A 14762-nucleotide genomic window follows, 5' to 3' on the forward strand; every position below is an offset into this window, starting at 1 on the left:
TGGTTTACACACTCAAGTATGGGGTGTGAGTGTGTGTGTGTGTGTAGAAGGGTATTTAGCTGAGTTCATCCACCAAGCCTGTGGGCCTGACCTCACCCCGCCTGCTCTCCTCCTCAGAGAGTAGTCAGTTCTCAGCTATCCCCGCTCTCTCAGGAGGCTCCTTTAAGGCTGTTGGAAGAGATTCGGAGAGAAGGGAGCAGTGCTGTGCTGGAAGCACCTGTGTCCTTCCTGGGCCACAGGCATGTCCTAGTCACTGCTCCTTTGTCCTAGTCACTGCTTCTTTTGGTTCCTCCCCTCAGGCCCAGTGAGAGCTCCCCTAGGTGTGCCTCCTTTCCTCTCCTCTTCTGTCCTGCTGCAGCGACCCCCAGGCTGCTCTACCTTGTCTAGCTAAGAGAGGTGTGAAAGCCACAGGAGGGGCTGCTTGTCACACTCTGTGCTCTTCCTGGGTCCTCCCAGCCTCCCAAAGGCACTTGGCCGCTGCTCTATCTCCAGGTGCCCCAAATTGTAGGGAGGAGCAAAGCTCAGACTTCAGTTGCAGACCTTACCTGGGCTATGAAGTTCGAGGTTTGTGGCTGGAGTTGCTCCGTGCATAAAGAACAGGGGACACCTGGCAGCCTCCAGGAGCCACTCCAGTGGGCCAGTTGCACCATTGCTGCTGGCTGTCCTACCATGGGCACAGGGCGTCCCTAGCAAGCAGGTGTGTGTGATCTGGGAGAGGTGCAGAGCTGCCCCACTGAGCTGCCTGACCACAGGGTGGGTGGTTCTGACTCACGAAGACTGGGGCAGGCTTGTCCATGTAGCGCCACATGGCTCCAGGAACTGGCCATTTCCTGTGCTCTCTGGAACCACAGTGTTCTGTGGACAAGCTCCACTGTCCCTATATTTCCTGGTGCTGTGCGTTTCACCAGGGTTCACCTGTTCTTGGGTTTTGTCTGCCACATCTTTAAGAAATTGATCACTTAAGGATTAAAGGCCCTTCTCTCAAAAGATCCTTAGAGAATTAGCCTGGAGTGTTTGCAGCATTGCAAACTCACCTTGATGTGGGCTATTCAGCTCAATAGGGTCCCAGGCACCAAGGCCCATTCATACCCGTATGGTCACTGGGACGTGCACCTCAGGCCAAAGCCTGTGGCCTTCTTCAATTGCTCCTCTGATGCTCTGAAAGTTTGTATGTGGTTTGCGCCTTCTGAAAGCTTTCACCACTGACCTCAGCTTTCCGTTCCAGCTTCCAGACTGATGGGCTTCATGTCACCCCAAGAGCTGCCCACGGGAGGCCAGGAAGGCGAGCAGCTGCAGCTGCAGAGGAGCTGGCCACTACTGTCTGAGGGAGAAGCCCAGGAGCTGACACAGGTAGAGGGTCCTCACTGCGTCAGGAGGCCGGCTCAGCATCTCTGTCTTCTCCACCTGAGTCTCATTCCTTTCCTGCCTGAAGACAGGTCCCATTGGATTGCAGTGCCTTTCAGTAAATAGTGGTTCTCAACCTGTGGGTCACGACCCATTTGGGTCTTGTCTATCAGATAGTCTGCATATTTACATTATGACTTATAATAGTATCAGAATTATAGTTAGGAAGTAGCAGAGAGAATAATTTTATGGTTGGGATCATCATAACCTGAGGAACCACATTAAAGGTGGTACCTTTAGCAAGGTTAAGAACCACTGTGCTAAAAGGAGCCTCTTGGTCCTGGGGTTTGCTGTGCACATGCCAGCTCCCTAATTTCATAGCATACAGACTCATAGTGTGTGCACCCTCTGCATATGCAATGCCTTGTTAGCCACCTCCACCCATTGAATATGCATGTGTATATGTGTGTGTGCACTCTGTGTGTGTGTGTGTGTGTGTGTGTGTGTGTGTGTATGTGTGTGTGTGTGTGCACTGCATGGGCTATGTCTGTTCTGCCCAGTAGGTATATATTCTATCCAGTATGCATGTTGTCTGTGTCCATGCGATGTGTGTTATACAGCTACTGTATGTTGTGGGACTGTACATGAACACATGTTCTGCTCTGCAAATACATATGTACAGTATACAGTTAAGGGTAAACTATTGTGCTCAGATCTCTCCTGTTCAACATTAGATTCTGAAAGAAGTTTTCTACTTTTCCTGAGAAAATTGAATTATTCCACACACATTTTCCACTCACTTCTTTATAGTATTGCAGGACAGTGCCCGTGCCTTTTCTTCTAGTTGGTGAAGAAGCACCTCAGCAGAGTGTCATTTTCCTTGTGGATATTTCCGTCTGCTCTCTTGGAAGATAAGCGTACCTGTAGGATGTGATGGCTTGTCTCTGTCATCACCGCACTCTGGAAGCTGAGGCAAAACTGCTTGCCACAGGTTCAAGGCCAGCCTGGGTTGAAGAGAGAGAGACTCTAAAAACAAAACAACAACAACAAAAGTAACCTCCAGATAAGAATAGTTAATAGTTCAGGAAATGAGGAGTGGGCAGTGGGGAGACAGCGTGACAGTTAGAGCCCTTGCTCTCCTAGTGGCTTGGGCTGGTTTCCAGGAACCACATGGTGATTACAGTCATCTGCAGCGCCTTCTTCTGGTCTCTGGGGTTACTGCATGCACACATGCACATGCACTCATATAGACAAAGAACTCATACACATAATATAAAACTAAGTAATTCTCTTAAAAAGTAAAACAAGAAAATGTTGAGTCAGTTTCACGTTGCCCTAGAACTCCCATAATGCCTGTCTGTTCTAACCAGGACATGTATCCACATTCAGAAATGGGACCTCTCTGCCCCTCATCTGTGAGGTTCTATTTGTGGGGGACAGGCCCCAAGCAGAGCACTATCTGTTTGCACTGGGAGGTAGTTATGAACGGCCAACCATCCTTTCTATGAGATACCTTAAACATAGACCCCTGTCCCTTTTTCTTCATGGTCCAACATTTTTGGTGAGCATGACCCAAGCACACTGCCAGCTGTGAGCAACGTCTTCTGCAGGTCATTGGTCACAGTGTTCCCAAGACGGTCCAGCTGTGGTCTTATTCCTGTACGATTTTGAGAAAGCCTAGTTTGTCAAGGCTTACATCCCTGAGTTTCCTCTTAGTACCTTCCGGAGCACTGGGACATGAGTGCATTGGCCTTGGGAGGCTGGGTCTGTGGGCTATCCATGCCTACCTTTATCACAGTGTCTGAGCCCCCCACTTGTACTTAGGTGAATTTCTATTGTTAGTTGCCAAGATGCTCATGTAGTCTGAGAGGCACCTCCTCTTTGTGAACCTCTGTTGTCTCTCAGCTAAAGGCCAGAGCATCGATGTCAGGCTGAACACAGTTCAAGCCAAGAACGTGGTAGGGCTCCACAGTGCCTGTCTGTGACAGTCCCTAGAAGTCCTGGAGTGGTCCATGGTGGCCACACTGAGACCCTTGTGTAGAGGTCTTAGCATTGGGACACTGAGGGCAGAGGTGCTGGAACAGAGTCTATGAAGCCAGCTGGGCCTGAGGGCAGGTGGGGACTCAGCTCTGGTCAGGAGGTGCAGCCTAGATTACATGCAACGGTGGTTTGAAGGGAAAACACATGCTTCCTATTTAGAGAAGAGGCCCTGGCTGTGCAGAAGAAGCTCTAGCCCAAGTAGGAATGAGTTAAAGTCTGAGGAAAACAAAAATGCAAGAAACCCTCCATCCCGCTGTGGTTTTGGTTGCAGACGCTATTAAAGCCATTATGTTGAGCTGTGTCCTGGTGATGTGAATTGCAGTTGGGGGTTCTAATGGGAAGTGGCCAGGATTCCACAGGGGTGGGAGTGAGCTGAGTGGGTGCTCGGTCTGTGGCCACCAGCTGCCGCGTCACTGCGGCTAGGGGAGCAAAGCCCAGGAGGCTGAAGGGAACCAGTCCCCTGGCAGATGGGCAAAGCTCTCAACTGACAACTGGGATGGTGTCTGCTCCCTCAGAACCGTGGCTGCACTTGGCTCCTGGGATCTTCAGAGCACACATTGTTGGTGGTAAAGGTTTGACAGGATAAAGCAGGAAGTGCAGATTGCTGTCCCAAAGCAAGGCATGCTGGGTCCATACAGGGTTTCTTCCTGTCTGTGTTCTGTGTCCTGACCTGAGGTGGGAGGCTCTTCATCCCATGTTGCCTTTTACTGGGATGCTAGCGGTGGAAATCCAGGCGATCGGGTCTGGCGGACTGTGTGCAGGAAGGCACAGCTGCCCTAACACACACTGTGGTGGAGAATGGAGTCCGCTGTGTGTAAGATGTGATGTCCTGCTCTGAAGGCTGGTGCAGCGCCTCACACTGCGCAGCTGCGGCTTGCAGGCATGTTGGTCTTGCAGCTTCGTGTTTGTATCTGTAGAGTCTCTCACAGGTGTCTTGTACCCAGCTCCACATATACCTGTACCTGCAAGATAGGTGACTGCAGCTTTCTGAAAATAATTTTGTGATTCTCCAGAAGTTTGTGTGCACCAGTGAAGTGGCGCAGTGTGTAATGTCACTTGCCACCAAGTGATGACCTGAGTTTGGTCCTCGCTACGACGACATGGTAGATAGAGAGAACTAAGTCTCACGCTGTCCTAGGCCAGCAATGGTGGTTTGTGGTTTTAATTTCCAGAGATCAGGAGGCAGAGGCAGGAGAATCTCTACAAGACTGAGAACAACTTGACATAAATAGCGAGTCCCAGGCCAGCCAGGGCTACACAGAGAAACCCTCTCTTGAAGAAAAAAGACAACAAAAAAGCAAAAGAACAACAACAACAAAAATCACCCAACACAGGGCCTGAAGATTTAGCTCTGCTTTTCTTATACGTCTACCTTTTACATCTTAAGTAGTTAGTGCGTTTTGAGTACAGTTTGCATGTGAAATGAGGTGGGTTCCACATTACGAGTGAACTGACTATTTTCCCCCTTTGAGTCTTCTTGAAGCCCTGCCAAACATCCATTAGCCATGGAGGTCTCGGTTTCTCTCTTTTTTCTTGTTTATTCTTGTCTATTGGTCAGTGTTTTCATTACTGTAGCTCCATAGTAAGCTGTGAAATTGGTAAGTGTGACATACTGCAGTTGTTCAGTTTTTAAGTTTCTGAGGCAGGTAGCCCAGGCTGCCAGCAAGCTCATCACGTAGCCAATATGGGCTCCTGAGCATCGTGTTCTTAGGTGCTGGCATCACACGTGTAGGCCACCATCCCCTGCTCCCAGTGTGTGGGACAACCGCCTTGCTTATTCAGGGTCCCTTCCATAAGGACCTAAAGATTGGGTGTTCCCTTTCATTTACAAACCACAGCTTGCATTTGACCGTGCCTACACTGGCGCTGTGTCCCTTTGGGAGGTTCTGTGGCCAGGACAGCTGGAAGCCTTCTGACCTGGCACCTAGGGAATCTGTCTGTGTGTTTCAGTCTCTAATTCATTCAGGCAAACTTTGCATTTTCCATGTCACCTCTTTTGGTAGGCTGCTGTTTCCTTGTCTCGGGTGCGCTCATAAATGGGATGATTTTTCTCAGCTTCCTCGTCCAGTCCTTTGCTGCTGCTATAGAGAGCTACAGGGTTTTGTCATGTTGGTCCAGCAGCTGTGGTACATTTAGGGCTCAGACCTGACCACTTGATTAGCCCAGTCTCAGGTTTCTACTGCCAGGTAACATCCTTGGCATGCAGGAGTCATTTCAGAATATCCTTTCCAAGATGGTTGCAGTTCTTTCCTTTCCTGCTCCAATATTTATGTTTATGAGTGTTTAGCCACTTGTACGTCTGTGGAGCCGTGTGCATGCCCTATTCCCTCAAGGACAGAAGAGAGCATCTGCTACCCTGAAGCTGGAGTTAGAGACAGTTGTGAGCCAACCTGTGTGTTCTGAGAATCCATCCTACATCTTCTGGAAGAGCAGTGAGTGCTCTTAACCACTGCACCATCTCTGCAGCCCCTTCCTTCACTACTATCGCCTCTGGGATATGGGTGCCCTGTTGGTGGGTGCTGTGTGCATCTCATAAACCGGGTTGCCCTCTTAAAGAAGATTCTCTCTTATTTCTGAGCATTTGATCATGAGGTCATGATGGACTCAGCCTATGCCCTTGCTGTGTCAGGGGGCGATCGAGTCCCTGATCTCCTCATGTACACACCTGGACTCTGGGATCTGTCCCATGTGGATTCAGTTTGTTTCCTGTGTAGTGTTTTCATTCTTTTTGTCTCTAAGAATTTACTAATCCCCTTTCATTGGTTGTTTCAGAGCATGCTGATAAATTTGTATGCATCTGTGAATGTTGTGGATTTCCACATTTCTACTCTGACTCCACTGTGGTCAGAGAGAAACTGTTATTTCAGTCACTGTGCATTTAATGAGCTTCGTTCCCTGGCTTACGATGTATGCTGGGGAAAGTCACTGAGGCACAGGGCATTCACTTCAGTCCTCCAACCCTGGGAATCCCAAAGTGAAGCGATTCCCCAAGTGCCTCTGTGGCCAGTAGCCACAGCCACTAACATAGCTTCAGGGTGGTGCTGGTCACTGAAGAGCCAGGGCAAATATAGAATGTGAGGACCATCAGCCTCACTGTCAGAGGAAGGGTGGAGGGTGAGTGGATCACCCATGGCCAGTGGTTTAATCACTGCTCCACATCAATCAAGAACCCATAAAGCCCTAAGGACATTTTCAGGTAGCTTGCTGAGAGGTGAAGAGTTGGAGGCTCCCAGGGATGGGTGCCCCCAGATGCCATAGACACCCCTGTACCCATCCCTGACCTCTTCTTGTGTCTCTGTGTCTGTGTCCTTGGGAATTATCCTCAGGATGAACCAGTCACCACCACTTAGTGTTCCCTTAGTTCCTGGAAGTACTTGAGCAAACCATACAACCCCCGGGGGAGGTGTAGGAACCTGACATAACTGCTGTCACCGGGAAGGTGGCACAGCTGGTCACCAGGAGGGGCCTTATGTCTGGCACTGAAGTGGACACACCTGGAGACTGAGCCCCCATCCTTGGGATCTGACAGTCTCAGGACAGTAGACATCAGAGCTGAGGTGAATCAGAGGACTCCCTGCAGAGGAACTGATTGCTTGCTGGTGGGGAGAGGCCCCCAGACTCCTGGTGTGACGAGGGTGTTGTTGGTACAGTGAGGCTGCGCTCTTCTTCCCGTGTTCTCAATCCAGGTATAATCCACTGCAGCCTTGCACTTCCTTAAATGATCTCTACAGACAGTGTCTTCTACAGTGCACCTTTAATTACCTTGTCATAGTGGGGAGCAAGTATGAAGTAGCTTTGGTCTTGGCTGTGAAGCTGGTGCCCTGGATCACGTCAGAGGAATAACAGGGTTAGCCTAGGGGCTGCCTGGCCTTCTGTCTGTCTGTTTGCAGCATAAAGGTGGCACATGCCTTACCATGTAAGTCATAGTGTCTAGTATTGCGTTTGTTACTGTCCCCCGTCACACAGCAGGTTGTCCTTAAGGTTGCATAGGAACAGATGGTGGCTTGAGCAGCAGCATGTGACACTCACATGGCAGCTGAGACTGGGAGCCACACCTCAGCACATCTTCCCTCTGTCTCCTCTGTGTGTTGTGAAGATCCATCTGTCTCCAACATTTGCCTCACTTTGAGGTCACCTATGACTAAATTGTGCAGCAGTGGCCTGTGCCAGCCTTGGACCTGTGTAGTCAAGCACTAGTGTTAGCCTTCATTAAGAACAGCCATCAGATGTAGTTCAAGGCCCATAGATACCTGAGGACCTGGCTCAGTTATCCTTAATTTGCCTCAGAAGTAACACAAGCAAGCCCATGCACACCACAGTGTGTGTGGACCATGAGACCAGAGTCTCACACACACCCTCCCTGCCAGCCCTAGACCACTGGGAGCCCCTAGGAATGCAGCAACTGGGCCCTGAGACTAGGGTGGTCTGTGAGCTCTGTGTGTGATGGATTGCAGCCGAGCATGCTCCCGCGGCCCCCAGAGCATCGCTGTTGTGAAAGCCAACTTTCCCCTTTACCTTCTCCACAGCATGTTAATAGCTCAGCCTGAGGAACTGTTCAAAGTCGCAGACAGCTTGATTTATCCCAGCTCTGCTCTTAAGTGGTTGCTAATTTCTCACTGTAGGAAAATTCAGTTTCTGGGTGAGTCAGTGTAAGATGAGTTCAGAGCACACAGCCTTGCTCACACTAACTAGGTGATCGTACTCATGTGTCACACCCCAGATTCCAGGGTCGTATGACCGCGTGCCCCGCAGCAGCATCTTTTCTCAGATCTGTATGAAGACAGCAGCCAGTGTGGTGCAACACGAGTGGGCACACAGAGTGTGTCCCAAGCTAGGTGTCGTGACAGCACAGCTCTCCATCACCATCCCGAGGCCAAGAGCCCTTGGGTGTGTGTGGAGACTCAGCTGCGTGGTCAGCGCATCTAAACTGCTGTAGTCAGTGCTGGTTCCATAATGCGCTGACATTAAGGACAGTGTAGAAATGGTGAGGAGGCGGGGGTCTCTGTATTTGCTCTTCTGGTGTGCCTGGTGTGACATGGCTGCAGCCAGGACTGTGTTGGTGTCTCCAGTCCAGGCAGCTTTGTGCAGATAGACCACAGGTCACCTACCACCTAGCTGTGAGTTCTTGTCCAGAGCAGCCTTGGGGCCAAGGATTCCCAGGGTATGGCCTCTTGCAAAGTTGTGTTAGTGCTGTCCTGAGGACACAGATGTGTGGCCCCCTTGTCTGCTTCCTTCCCTGAACTTCCCTGCTCCCAGCCACTTCCTGCTGAGCCACCTAAACTGTTCCCTCCTCCTACCTCAGGCACTGCGAGGAGCTGCTGTGACTCAGGGACAGTGTGGCACTTGCTGCCATGTTGTGGTGCATCCATCCTTTCCCTAGGAGGAGAGCCCTCGGTTTCCCAGACCTCCCGGGACACATGGCCGCATGTGTTCATGTGTCGTGCCGTCCAACACGGGCTGAGCATTTCCGGTTAGGGAGTCCCCACAGGTGAAGCTGCCTGGCTACTCTGTTGCTTGTTGCCTATGAGGGACTTGTGGGAACATCCACTGGAGCCAGGTCTCTGACTCACAGCCAGAGAGGGCTCATCTAGGGGCCCCGTGTATGTCAGAGGCTGGCAGCATTATGTGCTGATGACTAGACAGCTTGTCATCCCGGGCCACAGAGGGAACAACTGTTTTTAAGGTCTGGCCAGACTTCACGAGCTCCATTCTTTCCATCCCGTAGTATGGAATGTGCGCGGTGCTGTTTAATTACTTCAATCCTTCTCTTAAAGAAAAAGGGCTACCAATATTCTCGAGGTATTAGTGCTTGGAGGGTTAGCTCTGTGATTTCTTTGTCTGTGGGCCTGGTAACTGTTGGATGTCTTTTCAGTGTGGGCCGTATTAATTAATTCCAAGTGCATTTTGGCAGACAGGCCAAGGGGTCTTAGCAGGCTCTTTGGAATGAGCTCTGTGTTTAAGACTTAAAAGGTAGTGAGACTTTTTCCAAATCAAAGGCTGAATAGCAACCGGCCTTCATTTTGAGTATGTCTATAATGAAATGCTGACCCTTGGATAGGCAAGCAGCTCCTTGAGCCATGGGTCATTATGTGTGAATATTCTTTGACTACTTGGTGAAGGTCACAGATTACACAGTCTTGCTTTCTTGTTTGTGTGTTTGTTTGTTGTTTGAGCAGGTCTCATGTAGTTTAGGCTGGCCTGCCCAAAATGACCTTAAGTCTCTGATCTTCTGACCTCCACCTCCCATTGCTGAGAGTACAGGCAGACAGCACCACACCTGGTTTATGTAGTTCTGGGATCTGAGCTCCAATGAGCTACCTCCTCAGCCCCCACAAAGTCTTTTGCTACGCATTCACTGTGTACAAGGAAGAGGCAATTGATTTGTCTTTTCAAGAAGATAGCAATGGAAAATGTAAGTTTCACAGAGTCTGCCACGGAGGCTGTCTTTGTAATCAGAAAGTCTGTGGCCCCTTGATCCTGTTTTCATGGCTAATATTCATGTTTGTACTGGCTGAGGTGTTTGTTAAGGCTAAAGTTCGCACTGACATGTTAGCACTTCTGAATTGTGTACTTAACCAACCATGACTTTTGTTCATGTAGTTTTTTAAGTGTATTTTCAATATATTCACATTTCACTTCTCAGTATTGGTTGCTTAAAAATTCTTTGTTTCTTCCTGACCTGCAGCTTTATGGCCACTCCAGGCAGTGAGAGCTAGTGTGGGTCCTGCAGCCCAGCATCCAGGATGTGATGGTACCTCCTCCAGGCCCGGAGGACATGTTTTCAGGGACATGCGATTTCTCACAGTGCCCTGGTGCTGTGACTGAGTCATCCCCCTGTAGTTGTTAGTGTCAGGGTAGTGGTTGTGTCTCTAGTCAGCTGACTCAGTCTGGATCCAGTGAGGCCCAGAACTCATAGCCAGCGCTCAGCTTTCTGGATCTTATTTTAAAAAGAGTTTGCGGTAAAAAGTGACAAATTCCTAAACTTAAGTTCCGTGTGTTGCATGAAGTGTGTGTGTAGGCGGAGGGGGGGTGGGGATTGTCCTATAACTCAAGGTTTTGTTTAGGATAACCAGGGAATGAAAAAGTAAACAACAGGAAACAAAACTGGAAGTGTCCTTTAATCATGTATTTTTAGTTTTTATGCAAGCATGTGGATGTAGTAATAAAATCCAGCTCACATGAGGGAAATGTGAATATATCAAAAACACACTTCAAAAGGTACAGCAACAAAAGCCATGATTGGTTATGTACACAATCCAGAAGTCCTAATATGTCAATGTGAATACATCTCTTTTATGAATTCCTCAGTACCATACTGGTTTTGAATTGTTTAGGGTTTAGAAATATTTCTCAGACAGCTCCGAGTCTAAACATGAAATTCCCCTTTTACATGTGCACCTTTGACACATGCCTGAAGATGATCTCAGACAGTAGTTACAGCGTACCTGCATTGTGGAGATGATTGTTTTCATTTTTGTTGTTTTGAGATAGGGTTTTGTCTAATCCAGGCTGGACTCAAACTCTTTATGTTGCTTAACCTGGCCTTGAACTGCTGGTCTTCTGGCCTCTACCTTGTAAGTGCTGGGGTTGCAGTTGTTCCTCTGAACGCCTGATTAGTGTGCCTGCAGTTTGATATGGCCTGTCCTGTGGGCTCAGATGGGCTGTTCTGCTCTATTGTCACATCAGTTCAGAAAGTCTTTGGTTTGGGATTTGGGGGTATAAATGCCACCTTCCTTAATGTGATGCATAATGGTTTGAGTCATGGACAGCTCTCGTGTTCTTTTTTAATTCTCTTCTTTATTGTGAGCATGGGTCTTCTTAAACATGAACAAGACAAACAGTTGTATCTACTAAGTGGGCAAGTGGCCAAGTGGCTACAGGACCCACGTGTGGCTTGGCTGGAAACTGGTGCCCAAGTTCTGGCATGACCTGGCCCCCAGCTTCCAAAGAGATCACAGAAAAAGGCATGTGTATTTCAGACAGTCACGTATAGCTTAGAGATGAGGGTGCTGGCTGAGTGCAGCACAGTATACTTACACTCCTAGAGAGACATGTGCTTTTACAGGACCCATGTGTACACACATCAAGAGACTGTAGAGAGGGCCTGTGTGTGGCCTGACTATGGGAGGCTAGGGGGCCTTGTCAGATGTGACAGGCAAGTTGGTGGCACAGGCCGATAACCTTCCTACCACACCAGGCAGGTGAGAGAGGATACTGACCAGAGAAAGGGGTGGGACTGGGTATCATGGGGCTTAGTTCCTTGTTTGACTCTGCTGTCTGCTGTCTACTATGTGAGGTCAGAAGTATAGGACATGGGAAAGACCTACTGTGTGATGTCATCACCCAGCTCCAGGGCCCACTACACACAGTATGCTTTCCAGAGCTCCAGCCAGATTCGGGGGAACAGATCTAGAAGTGCAGGCAGTGTGCTGTCTTGTGATGTCAGTGTTCATGGGGAGACTCAGGCTATGTCTGAAGAGGAACCCCTGAGCCCCATTGGTGGCCCTGGCACAGGCCTTCAGTTTGCAGTTTATCATGTGATGGTTCATGTGACTCTGGCTGTTGGGAAATAATTTAGTCCCTACAGTCCTGGCTTCTCCTGCTTATGTTGTCTCTTGTCAGTCAGACGCAGAGCTCTTGGCCAGGTGTCCACGCTGGTGGAACTGCCAGCCTGTGAGCACAGGTACCTCTGTGAATTAGAGCTGAGCACTTAATGTGTGCCCGGGGGCACCAGCTGGGCCACCAGGCCCTCACAGGACACTTCTGTGTGTGTCTGTGTGTAGGGGTCAGGGATCATCTTGGGATGGAATGCAGTCACCAGACAGGCTTTGGGGGCCTCCGAAGTCTCCACTCAGCCCATCCCTGCCATAAGCAGCCGTGGGAAGGCAGTGGTCATGGCCAACACATCCTCATGACTGAGATCCCGCAACTCCTCTTCCTTGGCCCCACTGGGATGTGAGGCTCTCCCTGAAAGAAGGTGTCCTCGCAAGTGGTTCCTGGTTTCTTTTAGTTTGCTTTCCTTCTTGCTGTCTGCTGGAAAATATAAAAATATTAGCTGCTTAAACCAGCTTCCTGAAAATATAGTTAGATCCACCACAGTGTGAAGAGCTCAGAACTTCACTAAAATAAAACTTCCTTAAATACAGCATGCGTCACAGATCTGAGTAGAAGGGAAGCTAAAAGAGATGGGGCTCCCCAACCTGTCTGTCTGCAGTGACCTGTTGCTCTCTCCCCTGGCCCTGCACACACGTACCTGTCACCCAGCCCTCAGTACTCTGCACCACCCACCCTAAGCAAGTATGGCCAGCCATAGCTGGGCATGGAGGTGCACGCCTTTAATCCCAGCACTCTGGGAGGCAGAGGCAGATGTATCTCTGTGAGTTCAAGGCCAGCTTGGTCTACAGATAGAGTCCAGGACAGCCAAGGCAACACAGAGAAATCCTTTCTCTAAAGAGAGAGAGAGAAAGAAATTACAAAACTTGTCACTTAATAATGAGGAGACATTTCAAGAGGAGCTCCTTGTGAGGTGACAGGTCTGAATCTTTGGATCCCTTGCTGGTATGAGAGTCGTGAGCACAGACACACACAGCTGCTGCAGCTGTTCTAAGCATGAGGTTCACTCCAGTATTTGTCTAACAGTGTGAACCATGTAGCCTAGTGCCTGTCAGCCCAGCCCCACTGTCATCTAGAACTTAGTGCATGTGTGATTATATGTACTATGGTTTGTGTAAGTGGCCACATAGTGAGTGTGTTCAGACAGTGTCACTGTACAGAACATGTGAGGCTGTGCACTGCAGTCTGTTCATGCAGTGTCATTGTACAGAACATGTGAGACTGTGTCAGTGGGGTCTGTTCATGCAGTGTCAGTATACAGAATATGTGAGGCTGTGTCCCTGGGGTCTGTTCATACCTGTGTCACCGTACAGATCATGTGAGGCTGTGTCAGTGGGGTCTGTTCACATCTGGTTCACCGTACAGAACATGTGAGGCAGTGATACTGTGACGTGATATCACTAGGCAGGTGGCATTTTCAGCTCATGGAAGTCAGAGGAACCTGCTTGGCAGAGCTTTGCTCTATAGCAAGTACTAGTGTTTTGCTATATGTTTGTGGTTGAGGGTGATGCCTTCTGCATGTGTAAAAGAGAAATGGGTCTGTTCTTTTCAGTCTTATGCTTGTGTCTGGATGGCATAGTGGGGGTGAGATACAGATGACTGGCCAGGAAGTGGTACCCCCTTCACAACGAATCCACCGTCCGTGGGTGTGTTCCTGGCCAGGTCCACATGAGTTTCACCTTGCCACCTTCCAGGGGATGGTCATGCACACTTACTGCTGGAGGCAGCTTCATCCTGGAACCTCAGCATCAACCCTAGTAGTGAGGCCAAGGCCAGGCAGCAGCAATAGGTGTGTCCTCCTCACTCAGAAAATCATCTCCCTTAGGCTACTCAGCCTTGTGATACTGTGATAAGGATGCACACAGCGCGTGCTTGTCATTTGTGCTTCTCCCAGATCCTGAGCAAACTGAAGGGACTGGCCCTGGACACCGAGGCAGAGCTTGAACGTCAGGATGAGGCTCTGGATGGCATCACGGGAGCTGTGGACCGGGCAACCCTGACTGTGGACAAGCAGAACCGGCGTATGAGAAAGCTGATGTAGTGGGGCAAGCTGTGGAGCAACCACCCCGGCCTGGCTCTCCTGATTCTGCTGTTGCTACCTTTGTGTCCTGTGTACGGGAACCTGGACCGCTATCTGTGGTGCTGCGATGCCCTATTGGGAACTACACCTTCCTAGGATGGGCCAAAGGAGCCTCGACATGCATGAGCATGATGTGTTTTCCAGGTAGCCTTAGCATGTGGGCCAAGTCCTGTTCAGGCGAGGGTGGCCACGTCGTCACCACCCTCCTGTCCACATAGACACCCGAGCTGCTGCTGCCACTGCAGGGCCAGAGCTCCATTTACCTTACACAAGTCACATTATATGGTCATCCTTTCACCATTTTTGCCAAACAGTAAACAAAATGTCAGTCATTCTGAGGAAGATGTGAGTACTCGGTCTAGCTCCACCATTCACTTGCCACAGCCTCTGGTTTCCCCTCAGAAGCTGCTGTAGCCTCTGCTGTCCTATCCTTGTCATCAGTTAGAGTTCTAAGAGGAGCAGGACCAGGAGCCCCTATGTGTGTATAATACAGGAATGTTTATTAGGTCGCTTACATCACAGGGCCTGGGTCCACCAACAGCCACTGCACACTGGAGAGACAGAGAACACTGCAGCTGCCCAGTCCAAGAATCTGAACCCTCAGCAGCCCCAGTGCTGAAGGCCTCGAAGCTCCTGGAATCGCTGCTTCTGGTGTCAGCGGAGGATGTTGGCAGCCATGGCTCTC

General features: G+C 49.7%; 1 protein-coding gene across 2 annotated transcripts in view; it reads left to right on the plus strand.

Moving 5' to 3' along the window:
- The window catches only part of LOC311586720 (synaptosomal-associated protein 47), a 36905-nt gene extending 22490 nt beyond the window's left edge, over nucleotides 1–14415 (plus strand). For both annotated transcript variants that reach the window (XM_084762851.1, XM_084762852.1), the window contains exons 4-5: nucleotides 1226–1350; nucleotides 13892–14415. In XM_084762851.1, coding sequence (XP_084618977.1) covers nucleotides 1226–1350; nucleotides 13892–14038 — 272 coding nt within the window. In that variant the 3' untranslated portion in view covers nucleotides 14039–14415. The remainder of the gene's footprint in view (nucleotides 1–1225; nucleotides 1351–13891) is intronic.
- Nucleotides 14416–14762: the final 347 nt, after the last annotated feature.

This window comes from Acomys minous (genome assembly GCF_964271855.1).
Source record: "Acomys minous genome assembly, chromosome: 16".
Lineage (NCBI taxonomy): Eukaryota > Metazoa > Chordata > Mammalia > Rodentia > Muridae > Acomys > Acomys minous.